We start from the raw sequence: 24546 nt of genomic DNA, 5'->3' as shown, positions 1-24546 counted from the left end.
CAGACAAGGACTGGGGTAAAGTGTATTTTGTTCTGACTCAAAAGTAATTGCCTCTAAAATGTAAAGTGGCCTTAAAAGAACTGAAGTGGTTGAGCTAGAATTACAGGGGGAAGGGCAGCAACATCCAGAATTAAGGCCTTATCAAGCATCAAAAACATATTAAGTACAAGTGAAAGATAAAAACAACAAAATCTCTATTTCCAAGTAACTGTATTTTATGTTATTAAGAGGCATGGAGCCTGAAATGTATCTCTATGTCCAACACTATTTTCTCCATGCAAAGTGTTTGGAGCATAGCAAGGGGGCTCATACATGGCTTGAAACAGGAAAAAAAAAACAAAACATTTGACAGACCTTGCACTTGCCAAATTCCCTGCCTTGTCTTTTACCCCATCAATGTGACATGTATTCAAATATGAATAAATATCTGCAGGCCCTGGGATGACCAGATATGGAGTCATATACAACTGTTCCATGGGTATGGAAGGAAGTGGAGGAGGGTGTGGCTTCTAACAGCATTTCACCTCCAAATAACCACAGTGGGGAAATACAGGTTCTTTTGTCTCAGTCTAGGTCTTTCAGAATCAAATATCCGGGGTGCTCTGTACTTTTTAGTTTAGTATTACAATGAGTTCAGCAAAATTGATTCCACACTATTATCCTTCTTCTTTTATCATAGAAAAAAATATCTGTACAAGTGAAAATAGCTTCATGACAGCCAGAGTGCACTGTTTTAGGCACAAGATGTAAAAATATAGAATTCTGAAACCTTGTATAAAAAGGTATGAATGTAAAACCTAATTGTTGGGTAAATGGTTTTATAAAAATTGTGTAACAAAAATAACACAAATGTATTAAAAGCAATGCCCATACTAGCCATAGTTGAATCAACAGTAAGGAATATTCACAGTTTTAGTAATATGAGTGATGATTTTGGATTCAGAATATTTATCAATTTTGGGAAAAACACCTATTTTGCATCTTTAGAACCTAGCCTTTCAAATCTCCATCAACAACTCAGTGGCAAAGATAAAACATCTGCCAAAATACAGATGACAGCGTGAGCAAATGTCCTAATAGTAGGCATTTCCTTTAATGCTTTAACACACTGCCTCTAAATTGCTGAGGCAGTGTCATAAATAAGGACTTTTACATAGTCAGTTACTTCCTCAAAATGGCAACTTGTGTTTTAAAGTAATATGTATTTTTAGGAGAAAACAAAACATTTTCTTTAAAGCAAGCCAAATTACTACAATACTTAAGACAATAAACATGTTTTTTAATAATGTGTATCCTTGATTTTAAAAACTCTGAAAAATCATTCAACTACTGACAGTTCGTATACTGTCATTATTTGAGTAAGGTTTTATTTACCAGCTTTTGAATTCCACTGAAAATGCTGATGTGCTTTTCATCAAAATATAATTTGACACATGGGGGATAGGGGAGGGAAGGAGCATAATAATTCATTCTGCATCTTGTAAACCAATACCGGGGGGCTACAGATTGCCTAATTAGATGGAAGGGGTATTTCAGAAAACTTATTTTACGACAAAGGTCAACTGACACTGTCAATGGAATTTTATTACCAGTCATTTGAAAATGAATCTGAAAGCAAAATCAAAATCTGAGTAACAATGAACATAAAAGTCCTTTGACTTTCTTCATTCTAGATTCTAAATTCAATCTCTCAAATACCTTGGTTTACCACTCTTGTGTTCTAATGCTGCTAGCATCTCTTCATACATGCTCTTTAAAAACTAAATATTAAACACAAACAAAAATCCATTGGTTTATATTCAATACTGAACACAACTCAAATGCATAATGCTTCTATTCTGTTTTTCTTTTTTAGGTTATTAGCTTAAGTACACTAAAACACTATAAATTCTGAATTCTATGACTCAACAGGGACTTGGAGCACATTAATATTACATGTAAATGAGTGCTTATTATATATTATCTTAACTATTACTAACAGAATTCTTACCCCCAAAAGTAACATTATAGCAGTTCTTTCTAATATACTTGAAAATAGGACCCTTGTTTTAAGAATGTATAATTTATAGTTTTTATTCTTCAGAATAGCTTCTGATGCATACAGTCTGAATAAGTGACATTTTATCATAAATTTATAATCTGGTTCAGCATGCATTCTGATCAGAAAATGGGTTTCTGAAAGCAGTATTATTTTGTTATTTTGATAGTAACAGCAATGAGCCATTAGTGATAATGACAGGGAACACTTCTTCATCTAATATCAACCCTTCAGATAATAGACATAGTGATTATAAACAGCTCCAACATCCCAGGATTTTCGGAGAATGGGGAGAGTGGTAAACAGGGTCTTAAGAGCATCTTGAAGATAACTGAAGTCACAAGGCTTTATGAATGGCACAGGGAGGCTAGTAATCAGTTTAAATGTAATTAAGTTCACATTCTAGAATTAAATATAACAATTGCGTGTTTACAGATACTCAAACTCGATTTGAATCGTAGAAAAAATTCACACACAAAAAAAGCTTTATACATGTGAATTGTGACAGGCACAGCCTCTATAGCCACACACACCAAATTATATTCTTCCTCGGTTTTTATAAAGCACACATTAAAAAAAAAAAAAATAGTTTCCAAACGCTTGGGGCCAAAACGCCTTTAATGTGGAAAAACACCAAATTCCAGTTGGTTGCAAATATGTTTTGACGTGGGGTTATTGTCTTCTCATTTCAAGCGAAAGCTACTGCTGTGAAATGGTTCCCCACATACAGGGGGAACTTGAATGTGCTCTTTGGACAGTATTAAAGTGGTTGGAGGGGCCGGGAGGTTCAGAGAGTTTCCAAGAAGCCTATTTCTAAGGTTTAAAATATATATATATATATATATATATATATATATATATATATATATATATATATATATATATATTTTTTAAGAGAGAGGTGGGAGGACAAAAAATTCTTCTGATTAAATGGTGTGTTGGAAATAAAACTTAATTGTATCAAATATGCTTAATTGTATCAAATTGTATCAAATACCCCCCCTTACCTCCTAGGTTCGTCTGGGAGGGCACACACGAAAAATAAACAAATAAATAAATAAATAACCATCTTCACCAAAAATGCGCACTTTCATCGCAAGACGCCCTGGCTCTCCCCTTCTTCCCAGCTCCATCCCCGGCGCACTGAGGAGCCCAGGCGGGGAGCGGGGTGCGAAAGAGGAAGAAGGACCCTGACAGCGGCCACCCACTCGCCTCGCATCGCGCCCTTTCCCTCCGGTTAATTTCCGCGCGAGGCGCGCAGGGCGCAGCCCCCCTCGGTGTGCGCGTCCGGAGGCGGCGGGCGCGCGGGGGCGGGAGAGGAGCCCGCTGTCTCCCGGGAAGATGAAGAGGAGGGAGGGGAAGCGAGGAAGGAAGGGAAGGGAGCGCCCGGGTACCCGCGGGGCCTCCCACGTTCGCGCCCGGGAGCCTGGGGCCCCGCGCGTGCCGCCCCGGCCGCCCTCTCCTCTCCGGGGCGCAGCGCACACCCCGCGGGGCGCCGCGGAGGGAGGCGGGAGGCGCGATCCGCAGAGCAGAGCCAGGGTCGGGGCCACTCACCGCGGCTCGCTGAGCCCAGCAGCAGCAGCACCAACAGGGGCCACATCGCGGCCGCGGACGGGCCGCCTCGGCTGCCGCTGCCGCCGCCGCCGCCCGCGTCCCGAGCAGCCGCCCCGGTTACAGTCCGGACCCCGCGCCGCCGCCGCCGCTGCTCGTCAAAAACCGAGCCCACCGCCCGCGCCCGCCCCGCGCCCCGCGCCCGCAGCTCCAGCTGCTGCACACCCGCTCAGCCCGGGCCGCGCACGCGCACTCGGCCCCGCCCCGCCCCGCCGCGGAGCTGTGACGCGGGGGCCCCGGATTCGCGGACCAGTCAGCGTCCCTTGGGGCTCCGCCTGGACCCCGGGCCGCTCCCTGGAGGTGGCGGGGGCTGCACTCAGTGGCCTTCTCTCCCTGCGCCCCATCCATCCCCGCGCCAGGGTCCGGATACCCCTCACAGAGAGGCTGGGCATGTGTTCCCTCCCCTCTCTCCTTTCTTTCTGCTTCTCCGACTGCCCTGGGCCCAGGGATCCTGCCCCAAAGGTCTTCTTCCCCATTCAAAATGTGGCTCCAAGACACAGCATAAAGAAGCCCTTTTTAGAAATTTGAATTTGTTGGGGGTAACATAGGTTTGCCAAACCATGCAGCTTTCAAATGTACAACTCACTAAGAACCATCTACACACCGCATCCTGTGCCCATTGGTGCAAGCAATGCCTCTTTCTGTCCCCACTGGCCCCCACCCATTGACCATCACCACCTACCTGCCACCCCTCCTGTAGCTCTGGCCATCACCACACAATGATCTGTGTTATGGATATATGGCTTTTGACTAATCCCTGCACTTTCTTTCAATATCCCACTGAATTACACAGGCACAACTATCAAACTGAAGCAAAAGACCTTGTAAAACTGCCAGTAACATTTATCCTAAATGATGAACTCTCTTGTCACAAAGTCAGTCTCTGGTGGCTGCTCTAATGGGTGCAAAGCCCATCTGCTCCTTTGGTTGTGTTTCTCTTACCTGCTGAAGAAGAAAGCAATTTCCCACCACAACACCCCACTTCTCCAAATCCTCTACCCATGGCATCTCCTCCATCGCACTCCATCCTCATAGTAATGAAACCCAGGAAATAACAGTTCCACTCTCAGGGCATTATATACTATGTATCTTTTCATATATGAAAAGATACATAGTATATATATATATATATATTTTCATATATATATGAAAAAATATATATATATTTGTGTGTGTGTGTTTTGTTATTGTTTTTTTTAATGTGTGAGTCTCTTTCCCACAGCATTATCAAATCTTTATAATTGGAGTGTTTTTTTAAGTATTCCCATTTCTAACACTTCAAACTCAATGGACAAACAGAAGGGGTTTAATAAATGTGTTGATGTGACTGTAGGCAAATATTATTCCAGTGAAATTTGATAGTTTCATTTTTTTTAATGATTAAAAAAAAAGGAAAAGGCCGAGACCGGTTTGGCTCAATGGATAGAGCATCGGCTTGGGGACTGAAGGGTCCCGGGTTCTATTCCAGTCAAGGGCATGTACCTTGGTTGTGGGCATATCCCCAGTAAGGGGTGTGCAAGAGGCAGCTGATCAATGACTCTTTCTCATTGATGTTTCTAGCTCTCTATCTCTCTCCCTTCCTCTCTGTACAAAATCAATAAGGGAAGCTGGTTGGCTAAATAAGGCTGCCAGCTGTCCCTGAGACCAAAGGACCCCCTAAAGCTGAGGAGTAACCAGGAGGGACTGTCCACAACCTTCACATCTAGAGTTGGAATGATGCTCTGTTTTATGCTGGGAGCTGCTAAGGCTATGTCCATAATGTAGTTTTGTGCAGAAAATGGAGTAATCTTACCCTAGCAGGTTGGTTCAGTGGTTAGACTACCGACCTAAGCACAGAAGGGTTGTGGGTTCAATTCCCAGTCAGGGGCACCTCCCTGGGTTACAACTTTGTTGCCCAATCCTAGTTCAGCCCCATAAGGGAAGGTACTTCTCTCACATGAAAATTTCTATCTCTCTCCCTTTTCCTACCTCTTCCTCTCTTTCCCCCCTTTCCATTCTCTCTTAAAAAAAAAAAAATCAATGGAAAAATATCCTCTGGTGATGATTAACAAAAAAGAGAAAATGGAGTACTCTTAAAACAGGTGAATAAGAGGCCACCTGGGTGACCACATCAGCTCTTGAGAATCAGCTGCGATGTGTTTTGATGTTGAGGCAAGAGGAGGCCTATTCCAGGAAACAGAATCCAAAGAAAGCTTCCTAGGTTTAATTAGCCTCTCTCTGAGATAACTTTCTCCAGTATCTAACTACCTTACATTTCTGTTTCCCTGTTAACATTTCCAAGCATTTTTATTTAGATTTTGAGCTCTTCTTATCTTTACATAAGGGGTTTCTTGGGTAGAAGATGAGAGAATAATGTATATTAGAATATTTTGAACAGAGGTAATTCACATTCAGTTTATTACTAAAATTAATCTTCATAACAGCCCTGGAGTGGGTATTATGATCTCCATTTTAGTGATGAGGAAACAAAGGGAAGGAGGAATAATGGGCAGTTTGCCCATGATTATATGTGATACTTGCCTTTCTGTCCCTCTTGTTTACTCCTGTCTTCCTGAGCTTATGTTCCCATTTGTTCTTTTCCCCCTAAAACATCTAATTACCACTTCCATTGCACTTTGTTTATGCTGCTAATATTATAAAATGCATTAATGTATTTTTTTGTACATACCTGTCTCCTATTCTACCATGTTAGCTAGGAGAAAATGAAATCTTTCCAGGGTATATTTGTATTTCCAGGGTCTGTCACAGTGCTTAGTCGAGACCTAAGAGATCTGTGTGTATTGAATCAGCAGGAAAATCCGTGTGATGTGTAGTATTACAGAAACGCTTTAGCCCAGGTTTGAGTTTACATCTCTAGCCACGCACTATGGTTAACCTTGGACAAGTTACTTAACACTTCTGAGTCCTCCTCTCCTCAATTGTGAAGCTGCATGATAAAAATAATAGAAATTAATTCTTTAAATCACCTTGAGAATTTACTGTTATCACTTTTACAGCTACATATAGCAGTGCCTGGTGCACAGTAAGCACATAATCAATATTACTTCCTATTATTAGAGTCTCCTTATAGTGAGGTGAGTCCCTGAGAAGGACAGGGAAAATATTACCTAAAGGAACACCAATTGCTGCTCTGAAACCCTGAAGAGGCACTGGGATTGGGCCACGTGTGTACAATTTTGATTCAAGCCAGAGGCACAAGTCTGTGCGCAGTGGAAAGCCCTTAGTCCACGTGTTCTAATATACACTTTGTTGGTGATTGAATGCTGAGGTACCCACATCCTTGATACCTGGCTCAGCGCCCAGTGTCCTAGGGTGTTATTTAAACTCGACCCACTCATAAAAGCACAGTTGCCCCAGTCATCAAATAAAGCAGTGTGGCAGAGTGTGCTCAATAGGCCAGGACTGGGTTTAGATGGTTAGGCAGCTGGAAGATATTGACATGTGCTTAGAGAGACGGAGTTGGCTGAAGGAAACAGAAGGAAGGCTCCAGTAGCAGGAAATGATCTTCCTGGCCTGTGCTTCCATGAGGGACAAACATTAGAATCAGAAACTGCCTCCGAGTAGGAGGAGGCAGGACTGAGAGCTTGGGTAGGGGATATTTTACTGGAGGGATGAGATTGCATTTTCCTGGGGAAGACCTTGAGTCCAGGCTTGATTTGCCCAAGTCAGGGAGAAGCACAGCTCTTCCCACCCCTCCTGCTGCTGTTGCTGGAGGCTGCTCAGGTGGGGAGCCCCACTCACCACAGCTGGAAAGCACTAGAGAGAGCCAGCTTCTAGGTTAGTTGTAAAACCGCAGCTCCTGTATTTCTTAGAGAGCACATAATCTTTGGAGCCCTGGGAAGGCCTCTCTGTACCTTAACTAACTGTCCCCTTTGGAGATACATAACATACATGTAGAGGGTGCTTATTATGTACCAGGACCTCATCATGCTGCAGTAGTTACTGATATTGCTGCCAGAAGGAATTACTAAAAATGTAGAGTCTTAAAATGATACCCATTCATTATGCAACAGTTCTACAGGTCAGAGTGCAATGGTTTCTCTGCTTCTGGTCTCCCATGGCCAAAATCAAGGTGTTGTCTGTGCTGCGTTCCTTCAGAAGGCTCTAGAGGAGAATTCACCTTTAAGTTCACTTTAGTGTTTGTCAGAATTCAGAGTCTGTGGGACTGAGGTTCCCATTTGCCTTCTGACTGCAATCTGGGAGGAGGTCAGCATGGACAGGCTGGCTTTGGGTAACTGTGTAGCACCAATGATGCATTAAAGCCTTCTCCACTTGTCCTGCCTCCTCTTCTTCTACCACATTTCGATGACTGACTCTTCTTCCTCCCCATCTATTTTAAATACTCAAGTGATTAGATTGGGTGCCTCTGGGAATCCAGGATAATCTCCCATGTTTAGGTCTGTAACCTTAATCACATCCACGTCTCTTTTGCTATATAAAGTAACACATAGGAAAATCCACAAGGATTAAAGCTTGGAAATTTTGGGAAGCATTAGTATGTCTACCATACTTAGGTTCTTTTTATATTTGTCTCCCTGGATTTTTAAGTGACCCATAAGGAAAGCATTGTTATATCCACATCATTGTTATACCCAGTGTGCATCTGAAGAAACTGAGATCCAGAGACGTTCCCATATCTCAGGTAATAAATGGTGGAGATGAAGTGTGACTTGCTTCTGAGCTCAGGCTCCTTCCTCTGCCTGAGTGAAGGAATGCCAGAGACAAAGCATTGTGTGGTGGTTGGTCCCTCTCCTTGAAGTTCCCTCTGTTGCTTCATTAGTGCCACTTCTCAACTCAGTGAGGTGGTCCCCACTGTGGCCACCAAGTTTCCAGCTCTCCTCCTAATAGTACAATATGTGTATCCACCGATTCTCAGCAGAAAACAGATGGCATGCCCAAATGAAGATGCTGAGAGGAGATTAATAAAGGAACTGTTTACTAGGGTGTGGGCAGGGTTACAGGAAAGTGACAAGGAAAGGAGAAGTGTTGTGAGCTAACAGCTGCTGGTGTCCCCTAGTATCTAGTTCTAGAAGTGCAAGGAGAACAGTGGTTAGGAGAACCCTGAGAATGGAGGATCTAAGGAGGGCTGTGTGGCAGGAGCTGGTGATTTGGGGAGAGGAACAGCCATTAGCAGCCTGGCAAAAAGGAAGTTGGCCAAAGAAATACCATGATTCCACTCACCTCCCACCTTCCAAACTCCTGCTCTGGGCAAATCTCAACGAGAAGTTAGATGGAAAGAAGTCTGTTCATGCAATTCTTGAAGTTTGGCTTTGAAGAGTCATAGTATGGAAGGGGAATGGGGTATGATAATGTGACTTGGTTTGCCCATTGTGTTAGTTTCATAGAAATGTATTTTGTCACTAATGGCCTGATGCATGAAATGTGTGCAAGTGTCTTACCCTCGCAGGTGGGATGGCTTGTTTCAGCATGTGCAGCTCTGACTTCACCCAGAAAGAAGTCGGGAAGGTCATGTGCTGTTTGGTCTAATTAGTATATTACTAGGGACTCAGTGCACAAAATTCCTGCACCGAGGCTGGGAGTGTCCCTCAGCCGAACCTGCACCCTGTCCAATCTGGGACCCCTCTCACAATTTGGGACTGCTGGCTCCCAATCGCTTGCCTGGCTGCCAGTCTGATCACCCCCTAACCACTCCCCTATCATCCTGATTGACACCTAACTGCTCCCCTGCCAGCCCAATTTCCCCCAACTGCCCTCCCCTGCTGGCCTGGTTGGCCCTAAATGCCCTTTCCTGCCAATCATCTTGTGGCAGTCATCTTTGACCACATGGGGTGGCCATCTTGTGTGACCATGTGAGGGTCAATGTGCATATTACCTCTTTATTATATAGAATAATTTTATTATTATAGACTAGGTACCTGGTGCACAAAATTCATGCACTTGGGTGGGAGGGTAGCCTCTCAGCCCAGCCTGTCCCCTCTCGCTGACTGGGACCCCTCAAGGGAAGTCCTACTGGCAACTTAGGCCTGTCCTCTATGGGGACTGGGGCTTAGCCGAAGTCTAGCCTCCCTCTGCGGAAGGCAGCCAGGCTGATCAGGGGAAGGTGCCAGCCCCATCACCCTACTGCTGTAGACACTGCCAGTCACCACAGCCACCAAGGTGTTTTCATCAACCTGGACTCCAGTCCCTTCACCATGGAAAGATGACAACTTTCTTTAGGCATTTTCAAGATGATTCTTTCATAGAATATGACATTACTTTTTTTTTTTTTTTTTAATCCTCACCTGAGGATATGTTTCCATTGATTTTTAGAGAGTGTGGAAGAGAGAGAGAGGGAGAGACAGAAACATCAATATGAGAGGGACACTTTGATTGATTGCCTCCTTCATGAGCTCTGATCTGGGACCCGGCCAGAGAGGGGCTTGTAACCTAGGTACATGCCATTGGTCAGAATCAAACTTGGACCCTATGATCAGCAGATTGAGGCTCTATCCACTGAGCCAAACCGGCTAGGGCAGGATATGACATTTTTTAGTCCCTCAAGCCACAAACTTTCATTTTTTCCTCTAGGAGTGTGGTGGAAAAACCCTAGATCACCTTCTTGGATTCTTATAACCCAAGTTACCAAGAACACTGCAAGTGGCGTCATACAGGGAACTTAGACAATGAGTGGTCAGAAAGATGTTTATGTTCAAACTGGTTTGGTTCAGTGGATAGAGTGTCGGCCTGAAAACTGATTGGTCACAGGTTTGATTCCTGTTGAAGTGATGTACCTTGGTTGAGGGCACATCCCCAGTGGATAGTGTGCAAGAGGCAGCTGATTGAAGTTTCTGACAGTATATCCCTCTCCCCTCTTCTCTGTAAAAAATCAATGAAATATATTTTTTTAAAAAAGAAAAGAAAAGGTGCTTCCTCTGCATGTGTAGAGGATCCCCTGTGTAGAGGATCAGCCCATGTGTAGAGGATCCCCTGCTGCGTTGTGTTCACTGGGCTAGGGGCGTGTTCCCCCGGAAGCCAGGGACACGCCCCTAGCCTGGTGGCCCTGCTTTCACTGTGTCCACCAGCCTGGGGTGCATGGATCAGGCCTGCTTGGCATGGGTGTATGTGCAAGCTGCTGCCCTGCCCAAAAGCCGCTTGTGCTTAGCACCCCTGGTTGTTTGTCCCTGGACCCAGCCTGCTTGACACCATGACTGCTTGTCTTGGGACCGGGGCCATTTTGCATCAGTGCCCATAGGCCACTGCTGGCCAGGGGCATTCCGGGGCTCCGACCATTCAGGGCCTACATGTGGGCCTACAGGCTCAGAAAGGCCTGGGTCCCAAGGATGTTCCCAGGATCCAGGCTGCTCTGTGCCCATGTATGCAAATAAACCTTCCATCTTTGTAGGGTTAATTTGCATTCTCACTCCTGATTGGCTGGTGGGTGTCGCGGAGGTATGGTCAATTTGCACCTTTCTCTTTTATTTAGGCCCATCCAAAATCCAGTACAATATCATTTCCAGATCCTTAATCAAATCCAGTTTGGAAGCTAGATGTCTAAGGTTAAAATGTCAAGAAAGTAATATTCTGGTTTCTGAAAGATTGTGGCAATCCTTGTGAGGAAGGACACTAAGAAGATAGGGCAAATCCTTGGCAAGTGGAAAAAAGGGAAAATGAGACAAAATAATTAAACAAGGCCAAATAATCTGAGCAATTTATAGCCACTTAATGAATAACCAGGTTTTATCTTCCCTAACCAAGGACACTAACAAGAAAATTATTGATGGTCAGACTGTGGCCTCAGACCCAGTCTCTCTTCTATGACATTCTTTGAAAATAAAACTAACCAAAAAATATCTCTATAAACACATTTTTCTGAATCAGCATATTCTTAAAGAACACACCTAACTAAAGAATATTCTGTTAAGTCCATCCCAGGAGGCCTCCCCTAGAATTCCCACAAGCTAAAGAGAGATAGAAAGCCTCAAGACAAAGGACCCTGAGATGTCACCCTGAGTGACAGAAAACAGGTCACTCCTTGAATCTCTCTGCTCTCTTTCTCTTAAGCTACAACTATCCCCACCAGACATGCAACCAGGGGAGTACTGGGCAGCTGCAGCTCATCCTGGGCTTACCCCCTGAAGCTGTCTCCAAGAAGCACCCCCCCTTTTTTTCCTCTGACTTTCCTGTAAGTGACGGCTGCTCTGCCTTGTCTCTCTGCTGTCGCTGCTACTTTTACTTCCCAGTGAGCTCATGCAGCCCAGAGTGGCCAACTTCGTTCCTATAACATTTCTAAGCATCTGAAGCAGACCCATTTTAGACTCTCACCTGGACTTGTGATGTGAAATCTTTCCTGCGGGAAGACAAAAGCCCACACAATACCAGCTTGCTGAGGCAGACCCACTCTAGGCCCAGTCCCTGTCCTGTAATACCCGGAGTTCCTCAGCTGGAGATCTAACACTCCAACATCTCTCTCCACCTTCACACGACTGCCTTCTCTATTTCTATGTCCTCTCTTTTTCTTATAAGGATACAAGTTATTAGCTGTAGGGCCCACCCTAAATCCAGTATAATATCATTTCCAGATCCTTAATCAAATCCATCTGCAAAAATTCTATTTCCAAATAAGGTCATATTTTGAGATTCTGGGAGTAGACATTAATTTTGGGAGGATACCATTCAAGCCACAATAACTAGTAAATGTGTTATATCTGGGCAAAAACATCAAGACTCAGCATGCAATTTGCCACCTCCCCTCCCCAGCCCCCATGGAAATCTGCAATGCTCCAAACAGTGGGTGCTCCTTCAGCCTGAGTCTTGGGGTGATTATGAGGCAAATCATTACCCCAGCTGACCTACATAGGAAACACGACAAGTATAGAAATTAATGTGCTACCTGCCTGACAGACATCATTGACAGTATTCAATAACCACAGTCCAGCCTTTAAGAAATATTCCCAGCAGCTCAGGCAGCTCCCAACTGCCTTACATATGAAAACACCTTTGAATACTGCATTAACCTAAACCAGTTTGCACGTTCCTAGTTCCATTTAGTCCCAATTCCATTGGCAATATTTCACTGTACCATATTCCCTCTTTGGGGGCTAAGTGTAGAAAACAATCCATGTTACAGTCTATTGTGTCCTTAGAGGGGCAAGTTTTCTAGGAAAAAAAATACTAACTGCCAGAACACATGAGTGTTCTTTGAAATTAGTTACAGAGTAGCTGCGTTTTGGCCTGACAGTCTCATCTTCAGTTCTGGAAGAGTTCCCTGCCTGCAGTAGCCAGGGATGTCTGCTGAGAAACCTTCGTTCTCTGTCCTGAACCCGGCCTCTCTAGGTGTGTTCCCCCTGCCCTGCCATGGCCACCTGTGCAGAAATGCTGGAGACATGGCGCCCCCTGAAGTTTATTAGTGCTACAGTGAGCCTCTGGGCACATCTGCAGCTTTACTTGTCTCCAATACTGGTCTAATTGCTATGGGTGTGAGCCAGCACACTCCAAATATCATCAGATGGTCTATAACAGTGAAATGTAGAAATAATAAATAAATAAATAAATAAATAAATAAATAAATAAATAAATAAAACAGTGAAGTGAATAACTAGCATCAAATTTCCAGACCAGATAGAAATGCATCTTTGGAATCATGAAAAAGGGTTCCTGAGACCATATCCCTTTAATTTTCTTTGCCCATCTGTCTTGAATGTCAACCTAGACTGAAGGCCCCCACATGCCAGCTGCTGCAACTCTCACCATCTATTCCACAAACAGAGTGGAGGGAAGGAAAAAGAGACACACTTTAGGATGGTTCTCAAAGTGTGGTACCTGGACATGCAGCATCTGCAGCACGTGGGAACTTCTTAGAAATGCACATTCCTGGCCCTACCTCAAACCTCTTTAACCAGACACTCTGGAGTGGCACCTGGTGATCTGTGGGTTGGGGAGTCTCCCAGGTGACTCTGGTGCACACTGAACGTTGAGAGCCACCCGAGTAGGGCCAGGTGGCCTGTGAGGAGGTGATCCATCTTGGTAAAAATATCATCAGCAATCCTGTCCTTTTGATCTGATGAGAAAGGTCCACCTGAGTACACGGAGGGTCCCTGGGAAGCCTGGCTGTCTCCTGGACCACTGGGCAGTTCGTATAGGCCATAGTCATCACAGCTTCTGGGAGGGGGTGTGTGCAGTGGGGGCAGCACCCAGGACACAGAGCCCTGTGGCTCCATGGGAAAGCTCTCACATGGAGCAGGGATTCTGTCCCATCTCATGTGAAAGGGCACATATCCTACCTCTTTCCTGATAGAAGCCAATGTGTCTTTCTGAGTGGCTTGAGAATCTCTTTAGTTTGATGTGTAGTGGTTTTAGAAGTGATTTAAAAACCTGCTTTCCCTGTTGTTTACAAACTACCTTTTTGTATGTCCATCAAGGTACTTAGTATCTGAGATCTCTGCTAGTCTCTTGTGAGTTTCCACTTACAAGAGGCCATTTTGATAAAATGTACAAATCTTTCATATTTCTAAATAACCGTGACTCTTTGTCTAGGGAACAGAAGTAAAGAAAGCAGACCATTTCCTGCAGGAATGAGAGACTGATACACATATTACCAAATAACGAATTCAGAGGCACCTCTGTTGGCAGTACGTGAAGTAGGGGAGAATCAACTTATCCTCTATTATAATCCAAAAGAAAATGATTCATTCCTTTAGGACAGCATATGGACTACTCATCCTGGAGCTGGTCTGGTAAACTCAGGGAAAGGGATCGTCTTAATCTGCTCTATCTTTTCTTTTGTGGAGGAAAGGTTGCACTTCTCAATACTTTCTTCCTCAGAACCCTCCTTTTGGGAAGTATGGCCCAGAGGCCAATGGAACATGCTTGTGACTTTATGTGCTCTAATAGTCCCCTCCTGTTTCCCTCTCTCACCGCTTTGAAGGCTGAATCCTTTTCCTATCCAGCTTCCTTTTCCTTCCCAAGAAGTAACTTTGTGCTAGTGGACCTGTAAGCCACATGAAAAGCTATCAAAGCACGAAGGGGAGGAATCAATAGTAATATATGTAATGTGTACATGTATCATAAGTGGTAGGCTCATTTCCATGCAAGTTAAGGTGTTCCTGTGCCTCTAATTGACACCCTGCACATCTGTGTGCTCCAACACTGAAGGAAATATACATGGCTGGTCTTGCCCTGTAGAGGCAAAGTGGGTAGCTGCCGATGGGCTGAGATTGATCTTGCTGCCAAGACGTCTCCTGGATACTCAGCTGGCCCAGGCCTTTTTCCCACTGGGTATTCCCACATCACTGGCCTCTGGATCCAGGCACTGAAAGTTGTTTAAATGCAAATTATTTTCTGGAGGTAGAGTCATTATTATTCATTAGTATTTGGACTTTAATGAGTCTAGGATTTTAGAAGGGAATGGGCCAGAGTCTTTTGGTAATAGAAGCCAGGGAGATACGTTTTAATAATGATATAGCTGTAGAGGTGGCCAGAGATCAGAAATGCTACAGAAACTATAGCCGCAGACTCAAAGAATAGCACAAGGACACTAGTTATGTGGTAAGAAATAAGATGGGAAAGGAAAATGGGAAAGAAAGTGCTTCCCCAAACCCACAGACCATTTGTGCCTAGAGTTCCTGGCAATCCTTCCCTAAGCAGTTGTACTAATTCTTGCTGAGGCATTGTTATATTACACATTTTTTATATAAACAGTTACTTATTGGCTCAAAAAGTTATTGAACACACCAAGTACATGGCTAGGCACAGACATAACTAACCCCCACCCTCATTTTAGATGGGAGGTGGGGAGAGGGCACAGAAAAAATAAATAAAGGAAATGTGGCACATTTGTTAAATAGTTGTAAAGGCCATGGAGAAAAATAGAGCTATGCAGGCAAATGGGAACAGAATGTGATTTTAAATAAGGCTCACAGTGACAGTGATATTTCAGTAAAAAGTGAATGGAGACTGCACAAGCTGGGCAGATGTCAATGTGGAGATCCTCTGCAGCTGTGGGGACAGTGAACACAGGTCTTGTACTAGGAGCATGCCTGCTTGTCTGAGGAGGAGCAGGGCGGGTGGAGATACAAGGACCTGGGAGGGAGTAGGAGGTAGACAGTGCGGCCCAATGAGCATGAGAGGAGGGAGAACAGTAGAGGATCAGGTCAGAAGATCATGGGGTGGTCCAGTTCACATAGAACCTTATAGGAATTAACTTAGACTCTGACTGAGAGGGTTTTGAGGAGGGAAGTGATATTATTTAACTGGCAATTTCATAGTCTATTGAAGAGATTGGTTGGAGATGGTAACTATTTTTTGAAGGCCATGAGGTCTCAGTTGTAACTCCTTGATGGTGATGTTGTAGCATAAGGTAAACTAACTAGTATGGCTGTGTTCCAATAAAGCTTGGTTAACAAAAGCAGGTGGCAGGCCAGATTTGGCCCATGCTGATCCTTGGGCTGTTATGATCCACAGGAGAGATGAAGGTGGCTGGGCTGAGGGTGCTAGCTGTAGAGGTAGGTGGCCAGAAGGGTAAGATACTGGCTATATTTTCAAGGTAGAGTCTGCAGGATTAGCGGTCAGAGCAGATGTGGGTTGTGAGAGACACCAAGGATTACTCCAAAGGTTTTACCCTGAGCAACAGGAGATATGGAATGACTGGAGTGAAGTGGCATAAAACTGAGAAACAAAGTTTGATGGGGAAGTAGGAGGAGAGGCAGCAGGAGTCAGTTGGAGACATGCAGATTTAAGATGCCTTTAGGGTAAAGGAATTGGATTAGATGTTCACTGACTCCCCTTCTGGCTCTCACATTCTATGTCTCCGTGACTGCGAGAAAATAAACATGTACCCTGCTGGCTTCTGCTGTGATCATGATCTTCGGGGAGAGTTTGCTCTCCATATTCCTTCATCTTTCCTTAATGCAATTGGTGACTGTTGGCTAGAGATCAGTTGCTGGAAGAAAGAAACCCTGGAAGGAAGGAAACTGCCAGCTGAAACTAGCAGGGGGACTTGGAAGAGCCATTTAAACGGTGCATGTGCCTGAGGAGGCTTTGAGGGCTGGAGGCACATTCCCAGGTACCTTTGTTTCCTGGAGGGTAGTCATAACAGAGGGCTGTGGGCTGACCAGGCCAACAACAGCCAACATTCCATTCATTTAGTGAGAAAAAGCAGAGCAACTTCTTCCACTTCCCTTCCACTCTGTTCTTAGAGCGGCCACACTGCAGACCCACCAGCCCAGCCCTCTGTGTTGACAGCCCAGAGCCCTAAGTTCATTCTGATGGCCCCTGGAGACCCGCAGGGTATTTGGCATCAGCTTCTCTGGGCTATTTCCTCCCTCTCCTCTCTCATCTCTCCTCGCTGGGAGATATGTCTTCTCTCTGCCCAAATTCTTTCCACCCAAGAAGGGGGCTCCGGGCCAGTGGGGCTGTTTGCTGTGTGGAGAGCTGGCAAACCACTTTGGGAGTGAGCTGATAGGAATATATTTAAAGTGTGAGCATTTATCAGGAGCAGCAGATGGAGGCAGCAGAGTGGAGCTTCCAGCACTGAGGGCAGGGAGTATTTCATTCAAGTGTGAAGCGGGCACCATCTACACCCAGCTGACACCAGCTCCTGATGCCAGTGAAGAGAAGGAGGAAAACAAAAGGAACCACCTTTGTGCCAGGTTTGGGAGGTCACAGCATTCCTGGACCGAGAGTCATCAATGCCTCAAAGACTTCATTCACTCTGGGGTGGAAGGAAAGCTGTCCATAGTTCCTTTATGGAACATTTTTTACTTCTTTAAAGCTTAGTAAGTTTAATTAAAATTTTGATGTTAAGAACAAATGGAAATACAGACTATTTTATGGATATAGAGAGTCATTAATTCATACTACAAGTACTTGTTGTGTGCTTCAGATATGCCAGGAGTCATGTGATGCTCTGGGACAGAGGAGAACCAGGAAAATATAATATGTGTTACTAGAGGGCCAGTGCATGGATTTGTGAATTGGTGGGATCCCTCCATGTGGCCTGCGTCCTATTGCAGAGGGATGTTGGACTGCTGGTTGTGGCCCAATCCCCAGACTGGCCTGTGGGGATTGGGCTAACCAGTAGTCCAACATCCCCTGAGGGATGTAGTAGTGCACAAAGCAACCAGCATTTGGGGAGGAACCCAAGCCCAGGCAGGATGCCATGGTGCTCCCACTCATCCTGGCCCAACTGGGCCTGCAGCCACAGCTCAGTAGCACTCCTGTGGAGGTAGGAGAGGCTGGCACCATTGCAGCTGTGCTTGCCAGCTGTGAGTCCAACATCTGGCACCCATAGGTCAGCTGAGTAGAGTTCCTGCTGTGGGAGCACACTGACCACCAGAGGGCAGCTCCTGTGTTGGTTATCTGCCCCCTGGTGGTCAGTGCATGTCATAGCTACTGGTCAACTGATCATCTAGTCGTTTGGTCTTTCAGTCACTTAGGCTTTTACATATTAGGTGTACCCATTAATAATGCAGATTTTATAATCAAAGAAAATATGATAATTTCAAGAGACACATCAAAAGTGCTTTATTTAAAGTAATGTCTATCAGTAGCTACATGTTATCCCCCTCTTTCAGGTAATTTGTGGGTACTGTGGCAATAGAACTTTTCTTATTTTGAGGCAAACCATTCAGACCAAATTTTGCACTTCATTGTACATTTTGAAGTGCTGCTCAGAAAGTGCATGTGTCATCGATCAGAACAAGTGGTAATCTGAAGGAGTAAGGTCTGATGAATATGGTGAGTGGGTTAATACTTCCCAGGCAAGATCTTTACATTATTGTGAAATAAAATTTCTTTTCCATATCTTCTGGTCATATCCTGATCAAAGTGTGGTTCAAATTGGTTATTTATTATCAGTAGCTATCAGTATTAACAGTTTTACCTGGTTTTAGAAGCTTATAATACACCACAACTTCCTGATCCCACCAAATACGGAGTATTGTTTTCATTCCAAAGCGATTTGGCTATGTAGTCAATATTGATGATTGACCTGGATCAACTCATGATTTTGTGCATTTGGGATTCTCAAAATAAATCCACTTTTCATCGCCAGCCACAGTTTGATGCAAAAAAAAAAAAAAAAAAGACTTTCTTTCATGCCATGGAAACAACATTTTACTGATGACTTTTGTTTTCCATTTGTCTTTCATTCAGTTGATGTGGCACCCATTTTCCTTCATTTAAAATCTTTCCCATTGCTTGTAAACAATCAGAAGTTGTTTGTTGAGCAACATTTAATCTTTCTGCAAATTGTTTTGAGTTTGACGTGCATCTTCATCCAATAATGCTTTTAATTGTTGGTCTTCAAACTTTTTCAGTTGACCTGAATGTTTTTTGTCTTTCACATTGAAGTAATCACTTTTAAAGCTTTTAAACCAGCGTTCACAATTATTTTGAGATGGAACATGTTCACCATAAGCTTCCAGAAGTATATGATAACTTTCAGCAGCACTTTTCTTTAAAATAAAGTAATGAATTAAAAATTCCCACAAGTGCTATTTTTTTGGCATGATATTCTATATTTTAAGTGTAAAAATGTCTATGATGTTAACACCTTCAGAAAATTTGACATGAAGTTTTGAAGCTTGCAGTCAATACAACAAATAGCATACAAATCAAATTGCATATGTATCAACATATATGTAACTCCATATATTGAAAAAAATTGCATTATTAACTGGTACACTTCAAATGCAGATAATTCTTAAACATTAGAACTTTCAAAATAATTATTTCAATTTTTTACTGCCATCCCCACATTATCACCCCCCCCCCCCCCGAGAAAGTACAAATATATTTAAGACTTATTCTATTTACCATTTTTTTTCTAAAGAAGTATATTTTTTAGTGGTAAATTTTCTCAAAGCACAAGTACCAAACAAAATATATCAGTGGGAAAAAAACAATGATATTAATTTCAAAATGCCTATTTGATAAGATAACTATGATCATGCCATCCCTTTAAAAGACTGGTCTTAACAATTGACCTAAAGCCTATAGAAGGACCCCAAAGTGGAAATAGTTTACCCATCCATACAAAAAAGAAAACAAAAAACAAAAAACAAAACAAAACAAAAAACCTTTAGGAAAATACTCACCTTCTGCGGGTTTTTTTTTTCTTCCCCCTTTACAGAGAGATTGTTCTAAGTGCCATCAATGAATAAATCACACATTTCTTCATACTGACTTTATTTGAGCGTCCCAATATGTGATCCTTTGCTCTGTTATATGTAAAAGATGTGCTTCCAAATCCCCTGGTCAGAATTAATTACTCCTTCCCTTGTTGTCAGGAAGGAGACTTCACATCAGATTTAAATATACCAAGTTAGGCACTTTGCTCTTTGTCCTGATGCACGTGAATTCTTCAAACGAACGTGGTGCTCGGTGCATGAAACAATTGGCACTGAATGCACCAAATGAAAGAATAAGGATAGTGCAGAAACGCTTGCTGTTATAACGAAGAAAAAGATTTCCAAATGTTCATATTTATCATGTTTTCTTCCTATGCAAACAGGTTATATTATAAAACATTCAGTTATTAGGGATAACAATATCACTAATCTACAAGCTCTCAGAGTTGTTTTATTTTTTAATTATTATTATTTTAAGTCATTTGTGCAATAACCTTTGTTGAAGATGTTCTCATTTTCATTACATACCCTGACACCCTGCGAGATAGGAAGGTAATTAAGAGACAGTCCTTCCCTACAAACCTGCCCTCCTGCAGTACAAGGAACAGGGACAGAACTAGGTTCAGGGGAAGTAAGAGGGCACCATGGAAGGAAGATCCAGGGAAGCACTGGGGATGGAGAGGTTAGCTGTGTAAATTGCAGCTTGAAGGAAGCATTAAGTGGGTCAGGTAGACCAGCAGTAGAGGTATTGCCCCTTCTGGGAGTCTGGAAATCCTAGGGGCATTCCTGGTGGTTGACAGAAGGACAGCTCTGGCGTTTAGTGGATGGAGGCCCAAGGTACTAGATGTCCTGCTATGCATGGCTTAGCCTATACACCAAAGAGTCTCCTGCATCCAAACTAATATTTGGGTGTTCCTCCAGATATTTATGCAGGTGAAAATCTGGGTATTTGAATGATCTCAGCCCCAACCCACCTGTTGTCACGTATAAACACAAAGCATGCTTTACACAGTGTTAATAAAACCTGCATTTTGCAGCAATATTACTCACTCTGAACCAAAGTAAGATTGTGTTTTGCTCTCTCTGGAACTTTGTCGAAAGTCATTCACCATCTTGAAAAGTGTTATTGCTGGTTGTGACATTGCTTAAGGTATTTGTGTCACCAACACAATATCCCCGAATCGATCTTCATTTATATCTGTCAATGCCCAGTGATTCTTGGTAAACATTTCATTACTTTGTGATGTCTTTGATAGTAGTTGTCTCCAAGTATTTTCATACAGAAATACAGTACACATTTTAATCATTTACTTGCCTTTGTTATTACTACAGTTAGGATATAATATTGGATTTTTAAAGCTATGAGTGTAGATATGTTATCCTTGACATTTATTTCAACATAGTAAAGGCAGGTTACATTTTTAAATATATACAAAGGGGGCATTGAGTCTCTAAGGCTGGACCCAGTGAGATGGGCAAAGTAGGTGGAAAGAGCATTGTAGCCAGCACAGCAGGTCCTTCAATGACAGGGTTTCCTGATAACATCAATGAGATGCAGTACAGACTTGGCTCTTATATCAACTAGCCTATAGTAACGGGTTCTGTTATACGTGATTTTGTTTAAAGTTTTAGAAACTTAATGACATTAAGTGAGGACCTAGTGTACTCTAAAATTTTAATGTGTGCAAGAATTATCTGGGGATTTTGTTAAAATGTGGATTTTGACTTATTAGGCCTAGGGTGAGATCTGAGAGCCTACAATTCTAACAAACTGCCAAGTGATGCTGCTGTATCTGGTTCATAGACCACACTTTGAGTAGCAAAGCGCCAGACAAAGAAAATTGCATGGGTGAAGGTACAGAGACCTGAAGAGTTTTTTTCTGGGAGTTTTTTTCTAGTCACTCTGAAAGGGGCAGAGTCAGAGCAGGCAGGACCCAGTGCACCCTGCTTAAACTTTGTTTCTACTTGAAAGGATTTAAAGTAGAGTGTGAGATGTTAGGTCTCTGTCACCCTGTGGGACACCTCTGCTGGGCACAGGGAACAGGGAGTTCCATGAGAAGACTTTTCAAATTATGTTGCTTAAACATAAAAATCATGAATAAGAACTGAGGAAGCCACAACAGAGTGAAGGGAAGATAAGCTTGATGTTTTTGAGTTAGATTTCCTGGAATTTCATAATTGAATGTGTGAGTGGTGAAGGCGAGGGAGGATCAGGGATGACTTGCAAGTTTCTTGTAAGAGCGCTGGCGAATAGTGATGCCATTGACCAGCATAGGGAGCAGAGGAGGAAATGCAAGCTGGGAAATTGGCTTTTAGGTAAATGAACTCAAGGAATCTCTTCTATTAATACACAGAGAAACATCCAATTAGATTTTGATGTGTCAGCTTTTATTAGAAATGTGCTGTGTTGTGGAGAAAAGGGAATCCTTATACACTGTTAGTGAGAATGTAAATTTGTGCAGCCATTATTGTAAACAGCTTGGAGGTTCCTCAAAAAAAATTAAAAATAGAATGCCATATCATCTAGCAGTTTAACTTCTGGGTATATTCTCAAAGGAATAAAGATTAGGATCTCAAAGAGATATCTGCACTCCCATGTTTACTTCAGCATTATTCCCAATAGCCAATATATAGAAGCAACTCATATGTTCACAGACTGATGAATAGATAAAGAAAATGTGGTATATACATACAATGAATATTTTTATGCCTCAAAAAAGAAGGAAATTTGTGATTTTCAACAACATGGGTGAACCTGAGGGACATTATGCTAAATAAAATAAGCCAGACACAGAAGGACAAATGATATATGTTACCACTCATATGAGAAATCTGAATGAGTCCATTTCATAGGGGCAGAGAGTAGAATGGTGGTGGCTGGGATTGGGGGAGAGGTATTAGTCAAAGGGTGCAAAGTTTTGATTATACAAAATGAATAAGTCCTAGAGATATGCTGAATAACAAAGTGCTTGTTGTTAACAATACTGTATTGTATACTTAAGAATTTGCTAAGAGGGCAGATCTGATGTTAACAGCTCTTAGTACAAAAACAGTAAAAAACAAGAGGAAAGAACATTTCAGAGGAAGATAGCTATGTTTATGACATACATTGTGAATATGGTTTCATAGATGTATACTTATCTCTAAACACATCAAGTCATATACATTAATTATGTAAAACTTTGTATACTAATCATACCTCAATAAAGTGGTTTTAAAAAATGTGTATTGTATTTCCCTGTAGCAGGAATCATTCAATACAGGTGTTTTTCTTTGCTATTCTTCAGTGGATTTCCCATGGTGTGGAGGAGGAACATGTGCAATCCCTACAAGCTCCATGGTTATCCAACCTGGGTGATGTACTCACATACTTACATTATTATAGAAGGGGGCTTAAGTATTATAATGACCTGGGTGTTAATCAGACACAGTTGGAATGAATTCTGTGCTTGTCATTTTGTCATGGTCTCTCTCTCTCTCTCTCTCTCTCTCTCTCTCTCTCTCTCTCTCTCTCTCTCTTTCTCTCTCTCATAAACACACACACACACACACACACACACACACACACACACACAGATAGATACCATGGGGGAAATTAATAGACTTAATGTAAATTTATTGTAAGACCATGATTCTCAAATGTAGTCCATACCTCAAAAGATCACAGAGAGAGAGAGAGAGAGAGAGAGAGAGAGAGAGAGAGAGGACTCTGTCTTTGCTCTGCCTCCACTTTACAGATGTTGGCATGGCAGTGAGTTCAAAATGGTCCTCTGAGGTCATGGCCTGGAGTCCTGTTCCTGTGATTAATTGTGTCAAACTCCACAAATAGCATGAACAGCTAGTCTTCCTTGTCCATAATGTTATGCTGCTTTATCTCATTCCATCTTCACAATAAGAATAAATTTTCTAAATGAGGAAACTAAATTGTATAGAGCTCAGGTAATTTGCCTATGTTCACATTGATGAAATGATAAATCTAGCCTGGACCTCATTTCTTTTCTCCCTCATGCCACAATTCATTTCCTTTAACCTCTCCTTGTCACACTAAAATAACAGCTGTCTCTCTAAACCTCCTATGCTGCTTCACACCTCTGCACATACTGAATACTTAATACTTCTGCCTGGAATCCTCCTCTTTGATATTCAACTATCCAAGTCCTACTTTGTATTCCATCAAAATCCTACCAGGATCTCCTGACCTTGATGGCCTTTGCACATTTCCAGTTTTGCATGCATCAAAGTTGCACTGTAATTGTGTTACATGCCCCTCCCCACCCCTGCTCCAGGCTGTGGGCTCCTGAAGGTCAGGGCCATATCTTAGTGATCTTCCTTCACTGCGTCAGATATACACTGAGTGGCCAGATTATTATAATCTCTGGCCATTAAGTGTATATCCTATATAATAAAAGACTAATATGCAAATTGTCCCCTCGACCAAGAGTTCAACCAGGCAGGCTGACCAACCACCCATGTCCCCTCCCCCACCCATGCACAAATTCATGCATTGAGACTCTAATATATACTGAGTGGCCAGATTTTTATGCATTCAGAGATCATAATAATCCGGCCACTAAGTGTAGATTGCTGTGCAATAAAAGCTTTAGAAATGGTGTGTACAGTCATTCTTGGGTTCTCATAAACTTCACTGGATATAATATTGCCTGGAAAATATAAGTTAGTCTCTAAAGAAAATACATTCTAGCAATGAACAAAAGAAGAAAAGAGTTGACAAATCCTTAGTTTTTACAACACATTATTTATAGATAAACATTTTTTGTAAAAATTTATAAAGGTTTCATAATGGATTCCTATTCTATAATCATTCAACAT

General features: G+C 42.7%; 2 protein-coding genes across 5 annotated transcripts in view; both read right to left on the bottom strand.

The window, feature by feature from the left end:
• CD47 (CD47 molecule) overlaps positions 1-3844 on the bottom strand; it is a 63986-nt gene extending 60142 nt beyond the window's left edge. For 2 of the 4 annotated variants that reach the window (XM_084874054.1, XM_084874055.1), the window contains exon 1: positions 3593-3843. In XM_084874054.1, the coding sequence (XP_084730180.1) occupies positions 3593-3638 (46 nt within the window). In that variant the 5' untranslated portion in view covers positions 3639-3843. Of the gene's footprint in view, positions 1-3592 lie in introns of all 4 variants that reach the window. The other 2 variants (XM_084874053.1, XM_084874056.1) reach the window with 2 other exon arrangements.
• CIP2A (cellular inhibitor of PP2A) overlaps positions 1-24546 on the bottom strand; it is a 561728-nt gene that overhangs the window by 74130 nt on the left and 463052 nt on the right. The gene's annotated exons all lie outside the window — the stretch shown is intronic.

The sequence above is a fragment of the Pipistrellus hanaki genome (genome assembly GCF_964339955.1).
Source record: "Pipistrellus hanaki genome assembly, chromosome: 2".
NCBI classification, from domain to species: domain Eukaryota; kingdom Metazoa; phylum Chordata; class Mammalia; order Chiroptera; family Vespertilionidae; genus Pipistrellus; species Pipistrellus hanaki.
Note: the sequence above shows the minus strand (reverse complement) of the source record. Positions and strands in the feature narration are given on the sequence as shown.